Below are 23,841 nucleotides of genomic sequence, written 5' to 3'. Positions count from 1 at the left end.
TCAATGATCCAGTCCAACCATGAGGCTTAAAAAACCATCCTCAAACGCCCAAGTGCTCTAGATGGAGTCGCACAGATCTTCGTACTCTGCCGTGCCCATCACTTCTTCATGAAGTAGCCTATCCAGAGCCCCTAACCTGCGTCACGGGGTCCCTCCCCGGGATTTCATTCCGATATAGATCTTCATCCTGCTCGTGACGTGGTATCCGCAGTGTAGTCTCCCCCTCAGCGGTGGTATGCGGCATCAACGTTGTAGTATCTATATTGTTCTGAAATCTCATCAGTTATTAGGGGCTCCTCACTGATAGGTGCTAGGGGAGGAGTGTGGGCATACTGTGGTGGTTCATCGCCCGAATAGATTGGTTGTTCGAAGTCGGTGGCCGCGTGAGACAGGATTGTGGGGTCGATTGGGGGGATTTGCGTTGTGGATGGAGGTTGTTGTTGGAGTTGTGACGGTGGTTGTTGGTGGATGTTGGCCTGTGGTGTGGACGTGGTGTTTCCAGTCTGCTGTTTGGCTCCATCGACTTCGACAATCTTGTCTTCTTGCACTCTTACTTCACGGTCTCGTAGACGACGCATGAGCCCAAGGAACTGGGAGTTTTGAAACTTGTCGCTTGTGTTGTCTGCAACGCGCTCTAGCAGTCGACCTGCTGTTGCCGCCATCTCGTCATCGTCGTTCTTTGGGGGCTGTTCTTGCTTCTGCTCTTCCTCAGGTCTTTGCTCCATCCGTTGCATTATCGGCTCTGGTGTCCTCATGTAGCCTGCTGCTTCCAGGTCCTGCCATATCTGCTCTTCGCTCATCAGCACCCGTGAGCCCAGTGGGTACTGTGACATAAGGCGTTGGTTGATTGCCGTGATGAGCTTCTCGGCTCGGGTCTTGACTTGCTGAGGGGCGTCGCGATTTACAATTCTTTGCAGAGAGTCGACGATCCATCTCCCCTCGTTTGCATCTTGCACCAAAGTACCGGTCCGTTCCATGTTCTCCATGTTTTGGAGGTATGTTACCGCTTCGTCGGTTCGTCCGAGACCAGTTTCGCTCCAGACCTGGATGGCAGAGTAGACAGCTAGAGACACAGTCAGCACTCGTAGCATGTTTGACGGACACTACACACCTGGCCGCGTTTCTCGTATCCGTTGAAGAAGAGGATCCATCTCACCCGGCCGGTCTAGGTCCAGCGCCTCTTGCGCTGGCTGTGTGTGTACTTGCTCTGCTTCTGCGACCTCCATCATGTCTTGTTGCGCCTGCGCAAACGCTCGTTCAAAGGCCGCCTCGTCGAAGGCGGGGACGTCACCTTGGGCGCGCTGCTTTCCTTGTGCAACCTCGGATACCTGGGCGTTCTGGAAATTCGGTGTCTGCATGTATGTCTGTCCACCGAATCCACCCATGTTATATCCCGACATGCCGCCATATGTGTTCTGCTGCAAGGCAGGCGCCTGCGCGATCGGGGCCTGCTGCCTCAAGAAGTCCTGATGCCATGCTGATGCCGCGTTCGCTGGTTGCGGTCGCTGCTGCTGGAACGTCTGTGGAGGTGGGCTGCTGACGTTCAAGCGCTGGAAGTCAGCAGCCCAGTCGGGTGCCTGTGGAGGTTGCGCAAACTGAGGTGCGAATCGCGGATCGAAGTGTTGGAAGTCGTGCGCCGGCACTGGTCGACCGGCTTGGAATGCATCAAACTCGGAGTCTAGTGCGCCTGCATTTGATCCCGGTGATGATCTGAAGCCCTGCTGTCGTTTAGATTGTGCAAGTGCAAGCCGCGGGTTTGATTACATACCTGGGCTGGTGAATGTCTGCCGACCAGGCGATCCTGTTGCAGTGTCCGATCGACGGTAGTATGTTTCTGGAAGTTCTGAAGGGCGTTGGAAGGCCCGCAAAGCGCGTCGGCCATGTTGAATCAAACAAGAACAAAAGCACGAGGGGTATCAACGCATGCTCCAAAGGAAGTGTGAGCAAGATTGTCGGGGAGGTGAGCTGCGGCGACTGCTCGTCATGTCCCGACCATGATCAGAAGCCGAGGCTCACTCACTAATACGGACCGAACGTCGCCCCACGCGTCAGATGCCAGCGACAGCCATGACGAACAAGCACGTGCTCCGCCATTCTCTTGTCACCCTTTGGACCGGAATAGTGTGAAAATCTAACACGCTCTCTTCCGTCAGTGGACAGCTGTGATGAGGTAGCACAAGACCGGTGAAGAGCTCGAAGCCGTTGAAACGCACAAACACGCACAAGACGGCATACATTGCTGCAGAGAACCGAGATGGAACGTATTGCATATGTCGTGGTCGCGTTTCCGAAAAAAAAAAGTCAAACGCCTATCCAAATAAGAGTAAGAGACTGAGCTGAAGTACCTATGTAAATGTATCCAAGACAAGAGGGAAGATTGGTATATCTTAGAAAAGAGCAATCGTAAAATCCAACACCACACAAACACTCACTGACCAGCGAAATTCGTCCTTGCACAGCCCTTCCCAATCTCATCCTACCTGAAGAACATCTCCCCCAAGCTGACGTTCGTCCTAGTTGACGACGAGGCACCAACAACACTCCTGGAGCGAGACCGAGACTTCTTCCTCACAAAAGCGTATTCCTTCTTGCCCCTGCTATCACGACCCTCTGATTCTATGAACAGCTTGCTACCATGGCCGGTGCGGAGACGACGAGTGTGCTCGAAGAGAATGTCAGTCTCGCGTTGGGACATCTCCCGGAGGACGATGATGTACTCTGGGTTCTACCGCAATTGTCAGCACTCGATTTCGCATCATGTCAGTTGGTCAGGACTTACCACATCGTATTCATATGGGATGTCGTAGTAGTGCAGCGTCTCAACATCGAGATGACTCCTGTGGATCTTGGCGTATGTCGGTGGTGGAGGTGCAATGGCAATCTGATGGTGATGGTGGTGCTGTGGAGGTGGGGGAGGCGGAGGTGCAATTTGATGCATGGGATGGTTGGGCATCATGCCTGCTTGTAGGTGTCTTTCCCTCTCAGGGTGGACAAGCGCCTGGATTTGGTTGTCTTGGAAGCCAAACTGAGAGAGCCTCTTGCGCATCGTCTCTTCGAGCTCCTTCTCTTGTTCCTCTTTCTTCCTCTTGTCCTCTTCTTCCTGTGCTTTTTGCTTTCGCACAAAGGCGTCGTACTCCTCTTTGTCCTTCTGCTTCTTTGCTTCTTCTTCGAGTCTGATCTTCATCATGAGTTCGTCTCGTGCCCTCTTTTCCTTCTCGGCATCCAAGACCTTCTTACGCTCGTACTCGAAGATGATACGATCATGCTCTGCTTGAGCTTCGGCCTCTTCCTTCGCCTTCTTTCGCTGATACTCTTGGACAGCACGCTCTTGAGCTTCCTTTGCCTCTTGGGCCTGCTTAGCTACCTTGGCTTCGTTCTCGGCGATGATGCGCTTGCGCTCTTGTTCCATGGCCTTCTCCTTGAGCTCACGCTCACGCGCTTCCTTCTCAAGTTTGGCAGTGTTCTCGTCAATGATGCGCTGGCGTTCTTCTTGCTCTCGCTTTTTCTTCTTGTCCATTTCAGACAGGATCTTCTCACGTTGCTCCTCGGCCTCTCGTTGCTCCCTCGCTTGCTTTAACTTGGCCTCGGCAAGTATTCGTTTGCGTTCATCATCCTGCTCCCTCTGCTCCCTCTCTATCTTGGCTAGAAGCTTCTCACGTTCCTCTTCGGCCCGCTGTTGCTCCTTGGCTTGCTTCATCTTGCTTTCAGCAAGAATCCGCTTGCGTTCGTCCTCCTGATCTCTCTGCTCCCTTTCTAGTTTAGCCAGAAGCCTGTCGCGTTGTTCTTCGGCCTCTCTTTGCTCCCTAGACATCTTTGCCCTGTTTTCGGCGATGATAGAAGCACGCTTCTTCTCTTCTTCGACCTCGCGTCGTTCGCGATCTCGTTCTTCCTTCGTTCGCTGCAACTCCCAGTCGCGACGCATACTCTCCTCTGCCCTCTTGATTCTATCCTCTTCTGCCTCGCGCTCTCTTCTATCCTGGATGAAGTCAAGCTCCACCCTGCGTCTCACCAGTTCCGCCCGTCTATCCATTTCCTCCTCTCGTCGTTCCCTTTCGAGCTTCTCTTCAGCTTCTCGGAGTCGCTGTTGCGACAGTGCCAAGTTCACCTTGTCTTCGTAGCCGTGATCTGGCGAGTGATGACGTCTTTCCCTTTCGAGTTCTTTTTCAGAGTCTCGTAGTCGCTGTTGCACGAGCGCCAGTTTCATCTTGTCCTCGTAGCTACGGTCCGGAGAGTGATGATGGTATCGCTCCTGCCGCTCTCTCTCAAGCTTATCTTCGAGATCTTTGAGACGTTGCTCAGCGAGTGTCAACTTGATCTGGTCCGCATAGTTGGGCTCTGGAGAGCGCTGGCGTTCATGGTACTCGTGCCTAGAGCGCGAACGGTGTTCCTTCTTTAGATCTGCCCTCAGTCCAGCAATCTCATCCTCCAAATCCTCAAATGCACCAGGCATCTTCTGTTCGCGTCGACCGCGACTGACCTCTGGGCCCTTCTGCTCAGAGCGCAAAACTGGTCGGCTATCGTTGTCCAAGTGACTGGTGTTGTAGATTGTCACATTGGGGGCGGGCGCGTGACCTTGTGAGCGGGTCCTATGGAGACCGGTCGTGTAGTGCACTTCTGGGGCCAGGTACTCGGTTGTGTGGCGAGCATAGTCGGGACGATAAAGCGCATCATCCTGAGTCCTCCGGGGCGGGGTTTTGGATGCTGGAGGATGAACATGACGGATGTTCAGATGGTCCTTCGTAGTTTTGGAATACCACTCGTCCTCTTCGTAACTGTCCCACTCCTTTGCTAGCGGCATGGTGGGCGTATGAGTTGGGACTTCGAGGAGATTCAAACAAAGTATGTATACCGTTCAGTGATAAAGAGATCACAGGACAGAGCAATCAATTCAAGTTCTTTGTGCGTGGTCTCAGCTGCGGCGTGAACGGCGCAGGGCGGGGTGATGAACAGACACCGAGGGGCGGCACAGAAGCAGATGTGACACGGTATCAAACAGTAGATAACGTAAGAACGCAAGAAATTGTCAGCACGAAAGTGCGGCTGCAGTGGAATTTGAAGGAACCCGCCCTCATGGTGCATTTGGGGGCTGAAATGCTCGCGATGCAGCTAGTCATCAGGCAGCTGCCGCCAGGGCTGAGGCCGGGGTTTCTCATGCGCGGGTCTGCTGAACACACATCAGCCTGTGGTGCATGTCTATCTGCGGGCGTCAGTCCAGACTGCCATCCACACACCTACGCTCCGCTCTGCGACATTGTAATGCTGTCGTGTGCGATGTTTGCGACCATTTTGTTCTGCATCCTTCAGTCTTTAGCGGCGCGAGATGGTGATGGTTTGGTGGGGCACGTCGAAAACTGGTATACTAACCAAGGCGCTTAAGACCTCTTTCCTCTCTTAGCCGCGGGGGTCGCAACACCGTGACAGCTCGGTGAAATTGGTCGGCCTTACAGTGCTGTTATCTGCCAAAACCGTTGGATGTCATCGCTTCGTACGTTTTCGCTACCTGCATATTCCCTCTTTGTACGCTCCAAGACACATGTTTGCACGAGAAGCGCCTCATGAAACAGTGACGCTCGCGTGCGACCCACCGAGGTGTTGTGACCACTTCCATCGGTCGGAGTAAGCCTTCATGTGTCCGGGATGGGCAATTTCGGTTAGAGCTGCCCCCAAGATCGTCCCGCATAGACATAGTCCAAGTTCAGCCACAACTTACCACTCATTATCGGCGGTCTAGGCGGCCTAACATATGGTTTGTTGCAGATGGTGCGGACCTTGCGAATCTGGACCAAATAGGCATTCCGCAGAAGACATTGACAGCAGATCGTCATCTCGTTTGAACAACTCAATGTGAGCGGAGAGGTATCTAGCCAACTTTCAGCACCGGCCAACGCCAGCTATGCAAATATCGTATGCTTCATGATCATATTTTTTCCTCGACGACTTCTTTCAAGCTCTCCGCTCGTCGAATCAGTTCTTCGTACACAGTCCAGGCAAGCGCACTGCTCATTCCCTTCCTCGCAATCCTGATACCAAGCCCGTCGAACAAGCTCCGTAGACCCTCCTCTGCAAGCATCTTCTTGCTTGCTTGTACCATATTCACGTAGCGGTCAGGCATTAGCTGTATCCGCGTCTTGATGGCATCGAAGGGATTCGTGACGGTCGTTCCCAGCCCTGCCGCTGCAACACCAGAAACAAAATTGATGCCTGCGGATGTACTGGAAGAAAGCTTGGTGGATGTGCCGGAAGTTTCCTCAATCTTGGTTGCAAGACTTGAAAGCTTCCTCTTCGACTGCTCGTAGAATAGAACGTAAAGCCCCGCGTATGGTGCATCGCGGACGGCTGTTGCGCCGAAACCAGCAAAGAAGCCCTTGAGTCCCTCCGTTCGGAAGATGTCTCTTGATGCTGTAAAGAGCGAATTGTACGAGTACAGATTACTCTCGTACCGCACTTTCAAAACGGTAATCGGCATCATGATGAAGCCTGCCCATGTCCGCGCGAAGGCACCAGTTGCCAGGTTTGCGGTATTACTCAGTTTTGGTAGAGAGCTTGAGTGCTCCGCTCCCTTCGCTGCCGCCTCGCCGCTCCCCGCTGCGACCAGACTCGCCCTGTGTCGCAATGCATTGAGACTCGAAAAGTATATGGCAGATCCGAACCCCGTGCGTAGAGTGCTCGGTAGTGTACCCCTCCAGAGTTGACGTATCGGGTTCGGTCCGCTGGCTATCGACTGGATGGTTCCATAAAGTGTGCTCGAGCGCGATTGTTGGACGCGGGTCTTGAGGAGGTCGGCGGGTTGGAGAAGGACTGCAGATAGAACACCTGAGTTTAATCCAGCGAAGAAGTGGACTGTATTGCTTATTAACAACTATGATCCCACCGGTCCCTGGAATGCAATAGCAATTACGCTCAATGCCTCTTCTGCACTTACAGTAAGACGACGAGCGCTTTCCGCCATCTGACATTGCCGCGCCTTCAAATGTTCAATTGCTATATGAAGAGTGTCAAAGCTGCACTACGCATCATCGTAATAGCCCTGGGAAATGGCCGTGGATATCAGTATAAGATGGGGTAGTATCGGGTCAGCCAAACTCGTGTCGCGAAAAAGTGCATGACGTTTTGAATACATGTTCCGAGCACCGGCGTGTCGGTACGCCGAGGCACCATCTCTTCGCCTGGGTCTGGCGTCCGCGCCTATCAAAGCCGCCACGTTCAACATCAACTTGAAGACTATGAAAATGGTCACTTTGTCGTCGGCTGTATAGCTACGACTTTTTACTTTTAATTGGCAAAGACTGGTCAGCATGTATGTCTTGTCAGTAATCTTTCAGTAAGAGTAAAACAGTAGTAGTGTGAATAATACATGAGTACAATAGTTTTAAGTATGGTATATCCTCTAGGCTTAGTCCTCCTCGTCATCATCGTCTCCGAAGATGGCTTTGAAGACATCTTCGGAGGCACGTTCGATGGATAGAGCATCGTTTTTCTCCACGTCCACAACTGCATGTTTGCCCTCTTGAGTAGCTGTAGCAGCAGCAGCAGCAGCAGCAGCAGCAGCAGCAGCAGCAGGAGTAGAGGCTTCAGGCGTTTGCCCCATCCAGGCAGGTCGCTGGAGAGCAGGACCATTAGTCAAGAACTCGTGCTGCAATTTCTCCATGGCTGACTTAGACACGGCTTCCTCCGTCTGGGATTTGAAGTGGTTCTCACCAGCATCAAACTCTGGTGGCATATCTGGCGGAGGCTTGACGTTGAAGCGCTTGCACAAGAGTCGTGACGGATAAAAGGGAAAGCTGCTTCGAGTCATCGGACCGTACATGCCTAGCTTTGCAGCCTGCTCTGCAGGATCCTCTGGCTTTGCGGCTGGTTGTCGTAGAAGGTTGTCAGTCGCTGCTCCATCACCACTCCCATTCAGGGTAGATGACGAGGAAGATGTGAACCGGGACGCCATGATGCCAGTCGTAGGCTTGAACACCTCTGCAGCATGTGCAAACTCCTGCAGCTCCTTGACCCAATCTGTGGTTGATACGCCATCGTTTCGATCTGGCAAATCTTCTTTCAGTCCTGCTTTCAACTCTAAAAAGCTAACGTAGCGTGCGCGCTTCGCCTTATCCTCCTCGTATGGCATCCAGCCAGTCGCCCCCTTGGCCAGCGCTGCAGCTGCCACGCTCTTCTCGAGTTTAGGCACAAAGCCCCACAGATCCTTTGCTTGGGCTTTGTTCGCAGGTAAATGCCCTTCAGGAGCAGCCTCTCCCAAGCCCTGGGGTAGATCAGCCCTACCGGATACTGCAGCCAGACGGTCTCGAGCTTCTTTGGGTATGAAGTCGAAAATGGATTTTCCGGGCAAAGCCTTCTCGCCCAAGAGTGCTGAGCGACCCTTTGCATCCAGTGTTGATGCTTTCGCCGCGTCGGCTACGGATTGATACTCCTTCGATTCCGAAGTTGGAGTGGCGCTTTTGGAAGATTTCCAGCCGGGTGGTATCTTCGGCGGAGGATATTTAGGCTTGCTTGTAGTGTCTGTGAGACCAGTCGCGAACATGAAACCAGGTAATGGAGATCTTCCATCTATAGACGGCCTGCTTAGCGAGACCAAAGCCTTCGACGAACTCTTCTTCGGAACAAAGACAACCTTTTCTCCCGCTCCTGCTTTGGCGAACTTGCTAGGCTTCTTCACTTTCTTCTCTTTGCCTATGGTCTTATTGAACGTAATTTTTGGGCCCAGTTCGTAAGGATCTTCTTCGTCAGAACCAGTGTCGTTGAGCACACCAACCCCAAAAGAAGATTTCTTCGGCCCAGGCTTCTTTACGGTTGATGCCTTCTTCGGACCTTCGAGATAGTGCAGGTCGAACTTGGATGACTGGTCCCCAGCGTTTTCCTCTACAACGCCCAAGCGGGCTTCTGATGTGTATCCCAAGCCTTTGCGACGGACCTCTTCTCGTGGCAAGTTCATGATCCGAGCATCTTGGGGTGCAAACATATGAGCGGACTCGTCCTTGGAACCGGATACACCATCTTCAAGGTTGGCATTTCGGCACACTTTGCGACCAATGCCCTGGTCTCGTCGCCAACCCATCTTCTGCGCGAGCTTCACTCCCATTGTCTCTTCCTGAGTTACGAAGAGGCCGAAAAGTCCATCGTCGTTCGCGCGTCCAGCTTCGCCTATACCAGCAAAGTTTTGCGCAGTCTCTAGCTGCCGTGACTCTGCTGCTGCCGCCAGATCTTCCTCGTCCATGAAGTCTTCGGCTCGCTGGGTTTGACCACTAGGCTGGTCCTTATTGCGGTTTGCGCGCGAGGAAACGAACGTTTTCGGAGTCCATCCTTCTTTAGATCCAACTGTATTAAAGTATCTTAGCATAGTCAAGAAGTCTTACGCTCGTGGAAGGTGTGGCTCGGAAACTTACCCTGCACTGAAACCTCCAGTGAATGCGCCGTGAAGCCTCCTTCTACCCTTCTCGTCTGTTACGGTCTGCTTCCACACAGGGACGAAAGCCCCGTCATCTCCGTCTTCATCAGGGAGCTCGGTGCCAAGGGATATGTAGGCTGTTTTTCCGCCGCGAGAACGCTTTTGGGCGTTGGTTGGAGAAGGCGCGCGCGGCCGCTTGTATGCCATTGTAACGGCAGAAACAGGGTCGCGTAACTCGTGGTAATTGGTGGCGAGTCAGTTTCTTCTATACAAAAATTGACTATTGCATCTGATGGACTTGGTTTGCCCTATAGTCAAGCGAAGGGAAGTTGGAGCGCGCGATCACGAGCAGGCGGGCGGGTAGGTGACTAATCAGCCGCCGTCTCATTGGCTAGGTTAGTCTATCCAACTAAATGCAGCCACGAGGTATGTAAGAGCTATGAATTGCATGCGCCCCGAAGCAGGCAGTGCACAGCTCTACCAGACTCGGAGCCTGCAATAGACGGCTTTCACCGCACATTGCTCAGCTCTTGTCGACTTGACTGCCGTTGAACTAAGGAGTTAGTGAGCTAGAGTGGGCCCGATGATGTCGTGCCGCGCCTGGGTCGAGCGGCCTAATGAGCATAAAAGCATGGCTGGTATCGCGGCTAAGGCCAGGGACCCTGATATGGCGCCAGCAACACAATGTTCTGGAGACGAAGGCGTCAGGAGGCGATGCTGTCCTTGTCTCGAAGACGAAGGGTATAGGCATGTAGATGGGGTGAAAGCCAGGGTGAATGCATGGCCCCGAAGCTGTACCTACCCCACCGTATCGGCCCAACCTGGCGCGGCATTGGTAGACGAGCTAGGCGTGGAAGGAGGGAGCTATCGCGTTTGGCCTCGAACCGGAAATAGACATGAACAAAACAACATACAAGCTCGCGTTGGCCGTAATACATGCTGTCCTCGACTTGGATCCTGCATCTGCTCATCTGCTGTAACCCGGTGCTGGCTGCCCTGGGACCTGCATACGTCCAGACAGACGCACACCCAACACGCCGCCGCCTGTGCCAAGTTTCGCGACCACAACCGTCCACCGGCCCCTAACCTCTTGTACACTTACGCCGCATTACCCACCGAGGAGCGACAAAGTAATCTCTTCACATTGTCACGATAGCCTTGCCGGTGGTCGCTTCTGCGCTCGCTCCACGCCCTGTGCGTCTGTGCTAATCGAGGCCTGCATCTGCTCCCTGCGTTGCGCGTATCGTGGTAGAGAGCATTCGCCATGTCGGCCGCCGCCCCATCGTCGCCCGCAGTCGTGCGCACTTCCTCCTCTTCGCGCAGATCCGTAGACAGACCCCAACGCTCCCAGAGCACCCAGAGCCGGCCCACTGGACACGCGCCCAGCCGCCATCAGCAGCAGAGCGGCCTCCCCAACGTCGCCCGGAGAGACTACGAGCAGAGCAACGTCGCCCAGGAGCAGCCTTCACGTCGCAGCGAAGACCCAGCCCGCACCGAATCCAGCAGACGAAGCCACTCGCGGTATGCGTCTGACGCGTCGACAACTTCCGCAATGCCCATCAACGGCGTAGCTGCCGAAGCCAGGCCGGGCCAGCCTCAGGCCGTAAACAAGCGCAGGACCACCATCACCGCGCCCAGCACAGGAACATGGGCGCTGGGAAAGACAATTGGCGCTGGCAGCATGGGCAAGGTCAAGCTGGCGAAGAACGCCGAGACTGGGGAGCAGGTGTGTATCTCTGGTCGTCACCGTGTTGGCACATGGAGGGGCATGCGCTTAATCGCGCATACTGCAACACAATGACAGCCAAGGCTCTGTGCTAACAACCCGTAGGCCGCCGTCAAGATCGTACCCCGACAGTCCCAAGACCAGCACCAGAGCGCTGCCGACCGTGAACGAGCCGACCACTCCAAAGAAGTCCGCACAGCCAGGGAGGCCGCCATTGTCAGTCTGCTGAACCACCCCTACATATGCGGCATGAAGGATGTGGTGCGCACAAACTTCCACTGGTACATGATGTTCGAGTTCGTCAACGGCGGGCAGATGCTCGATTACATCATCTCTCACGGCCGCTTGAAGGAAAAGCAGGCGCGCAAATTCGCTCGACAGATCGCCAGTGCCCTCGACTACTGCCACAGGAACAGCATTGTGCATCGAGATCTTAAGATCGAGAACATCCTTATCAGTAAGATGGGTGATATCAAGATTATTGATTTCGGGTTGAGTAACTTGTTCTCACCAAGAAATCAGCTAAAGACGTTCTGTGGAAGTCTGTACTTTGCAGCCCCAGAACTGCTCCAGGCTAAACAGTATACTGGCCCCGAGGTTGATGTCTGGAGTTTCGGCATTGTATTGTACGTCCTCGTCTGCGGAAAGGTGCCGTTCGATGACCAGAGCATGCCGCAGCTTCACGCCAAGATCAAGAAGGGCCATGTTGACTATCCTCCATGGCTATCTGCAGGTATGTTGTCCAAAGACAATATCTCCTCTCAAGCTGACCGTATCCAGAATGCCGCAATCTGATTCACAGAATGCTCCAGACCGACCCGACTCAGCGATTGACTCTCTCGGAAATTATGAGCCATCCCTGGCTCACCAAGGGATTCAACAGTCCTCCTGAAAACTACCTGCCTCACAGAGAACCCGTGCAACTACCCTTGGACAGCGAGGTCATCGAGAAGATGCAAGGTTTCGATTTTGGCACCACTGAGTATATTACCACACAATTGACCAATGTCATCCAGTCGGAGGATTATCAACGTGCGGTTCGAACAGCCGCTCGCAGGGCGACTGCTCAAACACCAGAAGCAGAGAAGAAGAGGGGCATGTTCGACTTCTACAAGAGACGCACTTCCATTGGAAGTCGGGAGCAGTTGACAGCTTCATCGTCTGAAGATATCCAACGGGGAATGGACCCAGTGAACGCATACAGTCCTCTCCTTTCGGTCTACTTCCTCGTCAAGGAAAAGAGAGACCGTGAACGACAAGAAGCAAACCCAGGTCCTGCCGCCATGCCTCAGGAGCCAGACGAGAAGCCACTGAAGATGCCAGATCTTCCACCCCCACCGGCAGCGTATACCAACTCAGCTGCCTACGAGATGGCAGGCGAAAAGCCTACAGGCGGAAGGTCGCGACCGAGAGCTAGGACACATGGAGAAGATGACCTTACCGAGGGCCTGAAAAGAGTGGATCTCAACAATCCACCCCCAGTGCTGCCGCCTCACGTTCAGGCTGAACAGCCAAAGAAGGAGGGTGCCGCTGTTGGTTTGTTACGCCGCTTCAGTACCAGAAAGTACCGAAGTCATGACAAAGACCGGACCGCTGAGCCTATGCCTCCACCCACTCCAGCCGTTGCAATTTCCAGTCCCGCCGAGCCTGCCCCGGCGCCAGCTTCCGTACCAAGAAAAAGCTTCAGCATTCGAAGGGCGCGTGGCCGTGACGAAGGCTCTGTACCGCATCTTCCAGAGAGCACAAACAGTGCAAATAACCAACCTGAACTACTCTCCCCTCCTGGAAGCGGCAACAGTGCCGCTCGGAAGCTGAAAGCACTTGGCCGCTCAACAAGCGTCAACTCGGCTGATCTCCGGAGGCGACTCAGTCGCCGTGGACGATCTTCGGAAGACCCTGGAAACCCTCCTCCCACAAGTGGGTCAGATAGATCCGAGCTGAGTGCGCACAAGGTTCGTCCGATCAACGATGCTGCTTCTGATGACCTTACATCGAGCCCGCGACCTATGCAGGCGTCGCGGGCGAAGTCGCTAGGCCATGCGCGACGAGAAAGTATCCAAGCACGAAGGGCAAAGCGAGAACAAGCGAAGGAAGCAAACGTACCCGAAGAGACAGATGCAGAGCTGGCAGAAGCACAGGCAGAAGCTAGTCGAAGTCCAGACGCTGTTAAGCCTGTGTTTCTTAAAGGTCTTTTCAGCGTCTCTACGACAAGCACCAAGCCACTGCCTGTCATCCAGGATGATCTGATTAGGGTGCTTGATCAACTTGGGGTCGAGTGGAGTGAAGTCAAAGGGGGTTTTAGATGCCGACATGCACCCAGTATTGATATGAACAAGCCCATGGATTCGCCAGCTTCCCCACCGAGCGGGGCCCATAAGAGGAAGATCAGCTTCGGGGGATTCATGGGCGGCGGCGATAGAGACCGTGACGAGTTCCGGGAGCAAAATCGAGCGCCGCAGACGCCGAAATCGCGATCACGACCATCACCTGCGGATCAGAGCTATACGAATACCGACGAGTCTGATGGCAGCGAAGAACGGGATGAACGACGACCGCGACGCGCAGTGCCTGCGGGCGAAACGTCGACACATGTGCAGAGTGACATGGGCTCAAGCATGAGTCTTGTGTTCGAGATCTTGATCGTCAAGGTTCCGCTGTTAACGCTGCATGGCATCCAATTTAAGAAAGTGGATGGAGGTACATGGCAGTACAAGAATATGGCTCAGACTATCCTGTCAGAGCTGAGGCTTTGATAGTCTAGGTTGAAGTGGGTGTTTGGGAGCGTTTGATCATTTTTGGCATCAGTGGGACATGTTCACTTCTACGAGCTTTGTTATGTGAATTGTAATTCTTCGTTGGTGTGGAAGTATGGCTGAAGCACAGTTTACGGGTAAGAACGCCCACGAATCTCCTTTGTCATCCTTCTGTAGTAGTTCGGGTGGTTGGTAGCAGACGAGACGGAAGGTCTTAGATGTCAAACTATACATCTTGATTAGTTTCTGACTTCACTCGCGGAGTTGTGCCCTTTTTGGACCCTTGATGTGCATCATGTGCCTCTGGAAACATATCGCGGTTGCCTTCCAACTTCAGTATGGTGAGGCTGCTCTTGTACGGCTCTCTCACTGTACAGGCGGCTGCCTAAGGTTCACCTGATGCGGAGGCGGCGTCGATCTCGGTCGAAAGCTCGAGCTCCCGCGTGCGCCGCCAAGGCGTTGGATCCAGTGGGGTGTTTCGCGACCTCATCTCTCGAGTGCCGCCAAAACGAACTCACCACGCCTGATTGTCCACTGTCTGACCCTGAATCCACGTGCCCGCTCCAAGCAATCGCCGCTCCCCATATATAGTCGCGCAGACTTTCCCACCTTACCCCCACCCACAATCAATACGAACCTGTCGGTACTCGCGGCCAATGCAACATTTCCTCGCGCATCAGCAGCAGCAGCAGCAGCAGTACGGCGACTGGCCCGCCCAAACCCAAGCCCATCACCAGCAGCCCCAGCATCATGTAGGCCAGCACGGACAACATCAAGCGCAAGCCGCACAGTTGCACGCCCAACAACAGGCCCAGGCTGTCCAGGCGGCTGCCCAACGACAGTATCACCAACAACTCGCCGCCAATAATGGCAGCGCTATCCCCGGCAATAACGCCGTTCCCCGCGGGCCCGCCAACGACGTTCAGGCATCCGATATTGGAATGACGGAGGAGAACAGGCGCGTTTTGGAGTGGATAGCTCAGCTTATGAAGCCTACCACGCGTGAAGCAGCTCTCTTGGAATTGAGTAAGAAGCGAGAACAGGTTCCGGAGCTTGCTCTGATTCTCTGGCACTCTTTTGGTACGAGAATTGTATGATCGAGCATGCGACTGGATACTAACGACCTTAGGTGTCATGGCCTCCCTCCTCCAAGAGATCATCTCTGTCTACCCGCTGCTCAACCCTTCGCAATTGACCGCCGCTGCTTCAAACCGTGTTTGTAACGCTCTTGCGCTTCTTCAATGTGTCGCTTCTCATACCGAAACCCGTGGCTTGTTCTTGAGCGGTAGGTCAGACACCAACTGTGCACTGAGGCGACGCGACTAATGTACCCATAGCACACATTCCGCTCTTCCTCTACCCATTCCTCAACACAACGTCCAAGTCGCGACCCTTCGAATACCTCCGTCTTACCTCCCTGGGTGTCATCGGTGCTCTTGTCAAGAACGACTCTTCCGAAGTCATCAACTTCCTCCTGACAACGGAGATCATCCCGCTTTGTCTGCGTATCATGGAGACCGGCTCAGAGCTCAGCAAGACAGTGGCCATATTTATTGTCCAGAAGATCTTGCTAGATGACATTGGTCTTGCTTACATATGTCAGACTTACGAGCGCTTCTATGCTGTAGGCACCGTACTCAGCAACATGGTCAACCAGCTTGTGGAGCAGCAAACCGTCCGTCTGCTCAAGCACGTTGTGCGCTGCTTTCTCCGGTGAGTTTCTCCTATCTCTGCCTTTTGTACATGTGATTAACTTCAACAGCTTGAGCGACAACGCCCGTGCTCGTGAAGCGCTGCGTCAGTGCCTTCCAGAGCCTCTCCGCGACGCCACCTTCTCCTCAGTTCTACGAGATGATGCGGCCACGAAGCGCTGTCTTGCCCAACTCCTGATCAACCTCTCCGACAACGTCGTCGATGCCGCGAACAACCAGCAGCTTATGCATTAAAAGGACTGGCTGCGCGGCTTCTTACACTCAACATCGACAATCTGGCCGGGTCACTTCAGCGTTCTTGAATACCCCCTCTTCGCCTTCTGTGTATTTCTGGCTTCGGCTTTGCTTCATTTGGCGCGGCAGCACGCGTAGACGACATACCCCTCAGTTCGATCGGATTTGGCTTACGAAAATGGTGCGGTTATGGCGTTAGGGTTTCTCACATGGGATACCCGTAGCAACACTGTATCTTGCAGGTGCTACTTCCTTCACTTGCCTTGTTACTTTCTTCTAACACTCATGGTCATGGCGAGGAGTTCTCGGGCATTGCATGGCGTAGTGCACTCATCAATGCACGGATCCTAGGAGGAAAAGCAAGTGTACTGTATTATATATATCATCTTCTTCATGCAGATGGGCAATGCAAGCGTGCTTTTATAAAGACGTATTCCCGTAGTAGTGATATGGGGGGCACGTATGACGATATTAGCAAGCAAGCAAGCGTATCTGCAGGTCTGCAGCGTACGTGAATATCGGGGCCTTGTCCAAGTTGCCGAATGCTCAGCCCTTTGCCCTCAATCGGCGTTCTGCGTAACAGTCACACCCGTGCCAAAACGGCTTAGCGCAACCTTCGCTAGCGGCCTCGCGTCCACAATGCACCAAATCCGCCGCCACCCACTTCTTTTCTTCAACCACCACCGTACAGAGCCACCAAAGGAAACGATATCCTCTGGGAGACACATCAGCCAACATGTCGAAAATCTCTGTCGCCGGCGTTCGCACGAACGTTCAACAGCTCCTTGAGTACTCCAACGAGACCAAGAAGAGGAACTTCCTCGAGACCGTCGAGCTCCAGATCGGTCTCAAGAACTACGACCCCCAGCGTGACAAGCGTTTCTCTGGAACCATCAAGCTCCCCACCCTTCCCCGTCCTCGTAAGTCGATACCAGCATGCCAGTACAAGGGCGCAGGCTAACAGATACCAGGCATGAGCCTTTGCGTTCTTGGTGACCAGCACGACATTGACCGTGCCAAGCACCATGGCGTCGACGCCATGAGCACCGACGACTTGAAGAAGCTCAACAAGAACAAGAAGCTCATCAAGAAGCTCGCCAAGAAGTACGATGCCTTCATCGCCTCCGACGCCCTCATCAAGCAGATTCCCCGTCTCCTCGGACCCGGTCTCTCCAAGGCTGGAAAGTTCCCCACTCCCGTCTCCCACGCTGAGGACCTCGCCAACAAGATGAACGAAGTCAAGTCCACCATCAAGTTCCAATTGAAGAAGGTTCTCTGCATGGGTGTCGCTATTGGCAACGTTGGCATGACTGAGGACGAGTTGATCGGTAACATCATGTTGGCCATCAACTACCTCGTCTCTCTTCTTAAGAAGGGATGGCAGAACGTGGGCTCCTTGACCATCAAGGCCACCATGAGCCCCCCCAAGCGCCTCTACTAGAGGGTCGGTCGTTACTTCTGCTGGATTATGTCGTAGCTGGCTGTCGAAAGACGACTCGCTACGGATTACGATCTTACGGAATTTCGATGGAATGAATACCACCCGATGGGTCTAGCTAGCTTGAATGCATGCATGAACCCGTTGACTATCTATACTTTTGCATTCGTCTGTGCATGCTTGACTGTGTATGTTGTCGTGTGAACCCGAATCATGTCTTTGAGCCTCTACCTTCATATTGAACATGACCCGTGCACCGGAACTGGACCCTCGTCTTGAGCCCATGCTATCCAGATGAAGGGTAACGTCCGGCTGTCCATTGAATTCTCTGTCTTGCACGGCCATAATACGATGCTCCCAACCTCTCTTCCGCACGCTGCCCCACTACCGAACTTTTTCCCAGCCCACCGCAGACTCTTCCAGCTCTGTGCGCACCGCTGACTAACGGCCTCCTAGCGGCTTGGCGTCGCGCACAAAACCACGCAGCTCTCCGTCCCTCCTTCCCTTTCTCCATCATCAGTTGGTAATCTACATACCTAAAAATCGTGGCTCCGCGAAAGCGGCTTGCTGAGAGTTATCCCTCTTTCTTCTGTGGATAGTTCTCCGTTCCCGGCCCCGTAGATCGATACCGCCTGCCTTTCCTACCAATTGCAATTATCCGTGAAAAGATGGATTGGAGTTGTGGGGTGGTGTGGGACATTCCTTTATGTTGAGATACATTGTGTTCTGAGTGAGACGCGTTGACAGCCGTCTGAATGCTCGCGTGCTGCACTGTTCTTCGTTGTCGTCGAGGCGCTGTTCGGACGTCTTGCGCAGAGACTCTTTGGAGTTCTTGTGGGGCAGCACTCTACAATGCGAACCCTGTGATCGCCCGTCGCCGATATACAAAGCTGCTGTGCTAGTCGTGGGAATACGTCGGTCTTGACTGAGCGCTTCCTGTTGTATGCGACCATGTTGTTCAAGTTGCAGTCTTGACGCCCTCAGAAACCTGGGAGCGTAATTCATCGTACACGCATGCGCCATCGCTACATACTTTGACATATGCAAAGAGAGGAGATTGTATGACATACTACAATGCTGTCTATACGTCGAATATATACAGAGGCTAGCGACTTAGAACACTTCATCGTCGTTGCATCTCCCTCCACTTGTCGAACGCCACCTCGGCTGTCTCGTTGGTCATACTGCACCGTTCGCCCAGCATGCTCCACGTCCTCATCCGTATGATCTTCTCAACCGCCCGCTCATTGCGCATGAGCATGGCTAGACTCTCTGTTCTTGTTTCCTGTGGGAAATAACGTCCCGAGTATGGATCTAATCGCTCATCCACAGTCCGTTCTCGTGCCTTGGAGTCCTCAATCTGCCGCAATACACTATCCGGGTTGTCGGGATCCGGTGATGTCGCAACGCCCGCGCAATAGTCTAGTACATCCGATCGTACTGCCCAGCTTGGGAACAGCACTTTCTCTTTGAAACCTTCGCATTGTTCTGGTTCTAACGACCGACCGTGGCCGAGCGACGGCAGCTGTCGTATACTTGTGGATGTCGGATCGAAGCCTCGTTGCGCTGGTGTAAGAAGAGCATTAAGGTTCTGTGTGATGGAATCATCGATCGCGCCGCGTGATATACGAAGAAAGTCTGTCTCAGCCGACTTGGGTATTAGTTAGTGAGCTGGCTAGCAAATCAGTTGGGGTGCTGACCTCGCAGTGCGGTTTGGTTGAAGCAGAATTGTGGCGTGAGGCGAGGTTGCGCAGAGGGTTTCGACATCTTGAGCGGCGATGGCGGCTGGGAGGGGGTGGTGGAAGTAGACGGCTCCAAGCGTTTCCAGAAGTAGGTCGCCAGCTTGAAGACAATCGATAGTAGTAGACAAGATGATTTGTAGGGTTGTGAGACTGTATGTGTCAAAAGTGATGATGCTCAACATGCCGCCTAATCCATGTCGGCTTAATGATGTCAGCAGGGGCCGGGGGTCCGTTCAACTTTCGCGTTTCGGCAGGCAGGCGCGACGCGCCTGCCGCCTAGACCACCGTCTCAATCCATCCTCAGAGCATGCCCTTCCGCTTCAATGCTGCCTGTTGCTCTTTCACACCGCGTTACAAATTGACTCTACTGCCTTCAATTCAACCGTTGCAATCTTCATCCATCTTCCTGCGCTGCAATTACCTTCAACAGCCTAGTGGCGCACACAACGTCCACACTTTCGTAGCCATGGCTCCCAAGCAGGCTACTCTCGGGTATGTCAAGTCTTCCCAAACTACTTTAGGGTGCGGCGGCAACATCAGACTGTATCCATTGAGTTATACTGCGATACTGACGGTGTGTCTACAGAAAGTTCTTCGGAAAACCCAACGGCGACGCAACAAAGCAGCAATCGAAACTGTCCTTTTCCACAAGACCGAAGCCTGTAAAGAACGAAGTAGAGACCAAAGAGGAGCCTCCTTCGTCGCCAGAGGAAGTGAAAGAGGGTCAGAATGACGACGTCGATTCGGATGCAGAAGTCAGGGCACCGATTAAGAAAGAGCTAGAGGTGGACGACGATGTGATGGAAGTCGACAGTGCAGCATCTGACACGGGAAAGAAGAGGCAGATCAAAGAGGAAGAAGAGGAAGAGTCCGAAGAAGAGCCTCCGACGAAACGTCAACGACGGAAAACCACCGAAGGAAAGAACAGCCCAAAGGAAGCTCCTGCGAAGCCAAAGGCTGGCAAAGCACCAGAAAAGTCGAAGAAAAGGGCTGCTGAACCGAAAGCTGCGACACCAGAAAATGACGATGAGGAAGTCTCAGCGCCAACCAAGGTTGCAAAGAGCAAGAAGGGGGCCGAATCGTCACCTGTGCCTGTGGAGGATGATGCTGTTTCAAACAAGGAAGAGGAAGATGAGATGGTGAGCTCAGAGGAGGAACCAGAAGAGGTCAAGACCAAGGCGAGGAAGAAGGTCCAGACTACTCTTTCGTCAAACACCAAAGACCCATATCCTGACTGGAAACCCGGTGAGCCAGTGCCATACGCCGCACTCTGCACAACGTTTTCGAAAATCGAGATGACGACAAAACGTCTCGAGATTCTCGCCCACTGCTCACTTTTCCTCCGTCAAGTGCTACGATTAACTCCATCTGATATGCTACCGACTGTTATGCTAATGGTCAACAAACTCGCAGCCGACTACGCAGGCATCGAGCTAGGTATCGGCGAGTCTCTTATCATGAAGGCTATTTCTGAGAGTACCGGACGAAACTTGCAACAGATCAAGAGTGACCAGAACGAGATCGGTGATCTAGGGCTCGTTGCGGCGAAGAGTCGCTCGAAACAACCCACCATGTTCAAGCCCAAGTCTTTAACCATAGAAGGCGTACGCAAGGGACTAATGGGTATTGCTACTGTTGAGGGACAGGGAGCTCAAGGGCGCAAGGTCGACGGCATCAAGAAGCTCCTGTCAGCAGCCGATGCGCACAACGCTGGAAAGCATATCGATATCGAGAAGGACAAGGGTGGGCCTAGCGAAGCCAAGTTCATCGTCCGAACACTAGAAGGAAAACTTCGATTAGGTCTTGCTGAGAAGACTGTCGTAGTCGCTGTTGCGCAAGCTATGATATTCCATGACATGTCCCAGGAGGGCAAGACGCCATCAACAGCAGACTTGGCAAAGGCTGAGGCCATGCTGAAAACAGTCTATAGTGAGCTTCCCAGTTACGAAGTCATTATCCCCGCAATGCTCGAACATGGTATCATGAACCTGCGAGAGAACTGCCGCCTACAGCCTGGTGTACCACTTAAGCCTATGTTGGCAAAACCGACAAAGTCAATTACAGAAGTGCTTGATCGCTTCGAAGGTAAAGACTTCACCTGCGAATACAAGTACGATGGTGAGCGGGCGCAGATACATTTTGTTGCGCATGACGCAAAGCAAAACGATGAAAAGATGGAGTTGGCAACCACAGCTCCAAGCGCTGGCAAAAGTGACCGAGGCGTGTCGAACATCTTCTCTCGGAATTCTGAGGATCTATCGAAGAAGTACCCTGACATTCTCGCCAAACTACCGACTTGGGTCAAAGAAGGTACAAAGAGCTTCGTTCTTGATTGCGAGACGGTGGCTTGGGATATGGTGGAAAAGAAAGTGTTGCCGTTCCAGCAACTCATGACGCGAAAGAGGAAAGATGTCAAGGTCGAAGACGTCAAGGTAAAAGTCTGCGTCTTCGCTTTCGATATCCTCTACCTGAACGGCGAGGTAAGTTGGTCTGGTTTCTTTCATTATCGTGTCAGTGCTAACATTCATAGGCCCTTGTGACCAAGTCTTTCCGTGAGCGTCGTGAACATCTCAATGAAGCGTTTGTACCTGTCGAAGGAGAATTTGCGTTCGCCAAGTATGGTAACACCAACGAGTTGGAAGAGATACAAACCCTCCTTGAAGACTCTGTAAAGGAAGGCTGCGAAGGACTCATGGTAAAGATGTTAGACGGACCAGAGTCCTTCTATGAGCCATCCAAGCGCTCACAGAATTGGCTTAAGGTCAAGAAAGACTATCTTGCTGGTGTCGGCGACTCTCTGGATCTCGTCGTCCTAGGAGCGTACTATGGCAAGGGCAAGCGTACAAGTTGGTATGGCGCCTTCCTTCTCGCCTGCTACAACCCCTCGACCGAGAAGTATGAGACAGTATGTAACATTGGTACCGGCTTCTCGGAGGCCATTCTCGAGACCTTGCACAAGACATTATCCGAAATCGTTATCGACCGCCCCAAACCCTTCTACACACACTCCACCGGCAACAAAGATCAGCCCGACGTTTGGTTCGAGCCGCGCTATGTCTGGGAAGTAAAGACGGCCGATCTGACCTTGTCACCGCGGTACAGAGCTGCTGCGGATGAGGTCTCTGGTGGTGGCAAGGGTGTCAGTTTGAGGTTCCCCAGGTTCATCAAGGAGAGAGATGACAAGAAGCCAGACCAGGCCAGCTCTAGTCGCATGATTGCTGAGATGTATCAAAGACAGGAGAGTGTCAGTAAGAACAAGGGGCCAAGTGCTGATGACGATTTTGAGTATTAAGGTAGTCGACGATTCAGGTCAAGCGCGACGACGGATAACATTGCACGAGGCCATGTCATATCTCGCGACGAAATCATTTTAGTATAATAATGCCCGAGTTTCCAGATCGTTTACTTCCATCCTCTACTGAATTGTGCTTTTGCTCTTGGAGGAGAATGTGTGATGGCTATGTAGCAACTGAAAATTAGGCAGTGTGCAGGAGCGCGGGCAGTAGCATATAGAAGTAACGCCGCCAGAGGATCGAAAGGCTTGTGCACTGTTAGACGTACGTCCAAAGGCACTCGCTGTGCATGTTTCTGAATAGGCTAATAAGATATAGGATGATCTATATCTCTGTCTAAGGTATCTGATACAACTTCTGGAAGACAAGCTTCTTTGCAGGTATCCATTGCGACACGAATCTTATCATGCTATGATGCCATAGAATCGAAAGCGCAACAGAAATTGCGTGTACGGACGAATCGAGATGATTTGTGTTTGGTACTGACTCGTCCGCTCGCACTGAGGCCTTCCAAGAGACCCCAAGGCTAGAACGACACTCTAGACCACCACAACCACAACAGCTGCACAACGAATTCCATTGCGAATCACGGCGTCGCCATCTTCGGATATCATCCGGGCTGAAAAATACCAGTGGCAGCTCCACTGTCTATCCATACACACGCCACAGTTCCCACAACTATAAGCAAAACTCCACCAGGGTCTGCGAGGATGAGCGGCACAAGCTCCCGCACTCGAATAGGGACTCGTCCCGAAGCAACCCCCGCTTTTGATTGGCGCCGCGCACTGTACCAACACAGTCGTGACAGCCCGCGTAGTGGTATCTGCAATCTCCGTCTTGTATAAGTCTCTTGGCGAAGATCGACACCTGGGCTGCTCCGCGGAGCTTAGAGCCGTGAGGAGATACAGTTAGGATGGTACTGCTGTTTACTTTGACGCAATTGAAGTCCCTGTTTGCGACGGCCCGGGTTCTAGGGTAATATTGGTTCGGAGCGGGAATCTCTTGCAGGCAGGTATGTACGTAGATGATGTTGAAAGGGGTGTCCTTCGTGCATGAAGAAATTATTATGTTGGTAATATTGGCTTGTGTTCCTGATGTCTCGCTTTTCCTCGTTGAAATGAAATTTTATTCATCTGTTGTGCACACGTTGTTGTCGTTTCTCGTGTCACTGCTTACACAGCCATCACGTACTCTTTTCGCGGGACGTTGCCTTGAATCCCGCAGATCAATGAAGTCTATACTAATCCAGGTGTTCTCTGATAGGATTCGTAGAGAGGCTAAGAGAGGGCTAGACCATCATCGCTGAGGAAACAGTACGATTTACTGGGTATCATGCCGACTAGGCAGTGGGATGCCGCAGCCAGAACGTATAATCGGCGCTTACCAGTCAGCCCCCGCGCCGACACCCTCTACAGTACCACAAGTCGCAGGCACTACGTGCAATCGGCGATACACAAGACTCCCAACACTTAGCACTGCAAGAACCCGTTGTGACACACCAGTCACAAGTAAAAGCGGGTACGGTAGCGTCGGAGATAATGGTCGGCTGCGT

The 23,841-nt window shown here is 53.0% G+C and overlaps 7 protein-coding genes across 7 annotated transcripts; 3 read left to right on the top strand and 4 right to left on the bottom strand.

The window, feature by feature from the left end:
* Positions 1-224: 224 nt before the first annotated feature.
* Positions 225-4,798, bottom strand: GT037_005324 (uncharacterized protein; the record flags this gene model as incomplete). The annotated part of the gene is made up of 5 exons (XM_038930371.1): positions 225-1,063; positions 1,112-1,718; positions 1,765-1,974; positions 2,573-2,725; positions 2,780-4,798. 5 exons carry the CDS (start codon positions 4,796-4,798, stop codon positions 225-227), a joined length of 3,828 nt encoding a protein of 1,275 aa, XP_038787321.1.
* Positions 4,799-5,917: 1,119 nt separating this feature from the next.
* Positions 5,918-6,956, bottom strand: GT037_005323 (mitochondrial carrier; the record flags this gene model as incomplete). Its single annotated transcript, XM_038930370.1, has 2 exons — positions 5,918-6,840; positions 6,923-6,956. The coding sequence occupies 2 exons, from the start codon at positions 6,954-6,956 to the stop codon at positions 5,918-5,920; spliced, it is 957 nt and encodes a 318-aa protein (XP_038787320.1).
* Positions 6,957-7,393: 437 nt separating this feature from the next.
* Positions 7,394-9,598, bottom strand: GT037_005322 (duf-domain-containing protein; the record flags this gene model as incomplete). The annotated part of the gene is made up of 2 exons (XM_038930369.1): positions 7,394-9,335; positions 9,390-9,598. 2 exons carry the CDS (start codon positions 9,596-9,598, stop codon positions 7,394-7,396), a joined length of 2,151 nt encoding a protein of 716 aa, XP_038787319.1.
* Positions 9,599-10,655: 1,057 nt separating this feature from the next.
* On the top strand, positions 10,656-15,816 carry GT037_005321 (protein kinase kin1; the record flags this gene model as incomplete). The annotated part of the gene is made up of 7 exons (XM_038930368.1): positions 10,656-11,117; positions 11,223-11,850; positions 11,898-13,851; positions 14,439-14,950; positions 15,000-15,155; positions 15,208-15,583; positions 15,633-15,816. The coding sequence occupies 7 exons, from the start codon at positions 10,656-10,658 to the stop codon at positions 15,814-15,816; spliced, it is 4,272 nt and encodes a 1,423-aa protein (XP_038787318.1).
* A 736-nt stretch (positions 15,817-16,552) lies between these two features.
* On the top strand, positions 16,553-17,257 carry GT037_005320 (60s ribosomal protein l10a; the record flags this gene model as incomplete). The annotated part of the gene is made up of 2 exons (XM_038930367.1): positions 16,553-16,736; positions 16,788-17,257. 2 exons carry the CDS (start codon positions 16,553-16,555, stop codon positions 17,255-17,257), a joined length of 654 nt encoding a protein of 217 aa, XP_038787317.1.
* Positions 17,258-18,377: 1,120 nt separating this feature from the next.
* GT037_005319 (uncharacterized protein) lies at positions 18,378-19,021 on the bottom strand (the record flags this gene model as incomplete). The annotated part of the gene is made up of 2 exons (XM_038930366.1): positions 18,378-18,892; positions 18,955-19,021. 2 exons carry the CDS (start codon positions 19,019-19,021, stop codon positions 18,378-18,380), a joined length of 582 nt encoding a protein of 193 aa, XP_038787316.1.
* Positions 19,022-19,303: 282 nt separating this feature from the next.
* On the top strand, positions 19,304-22,288 carry GT037_005318 (dna ligase 1; the record flags this gene model as incomplete). Its single annotated transcript, XM_038930365.1, has 3 exons — positions 19,304-19,488; positions 19,583-21,476; positions 21,527-22,288. The coding sequence occupies 3 exons, from the start codon at positions 19,304-19,306 to the stop codon at positions 22,286-22,288; spliced, it is 2,841 nt and encodes a 946-aa protein (XP_038787315.1).
* Between the last annotated feature and the right edge of the window lie 1,553 nt (positions 22,289-23,841).

Source organism: Alternaria burnsii, assembly GCF_013036055.1.
Source record: "Alternaria burnsii strain CBS107.38 chromosome Unknown 740, whole genome shotgun sequence".
In the NCBI taxonomy this organism is placed as follows: Eukaryota; Fungi; Ascomycota; class Dothideomycetes; order Pleosporales; family Pleosporaceae; genus Alternaria; species Alternaria burnsii.
This window is presented reverse-complemented; position numbering and strand designations above follow the sequence as displayed.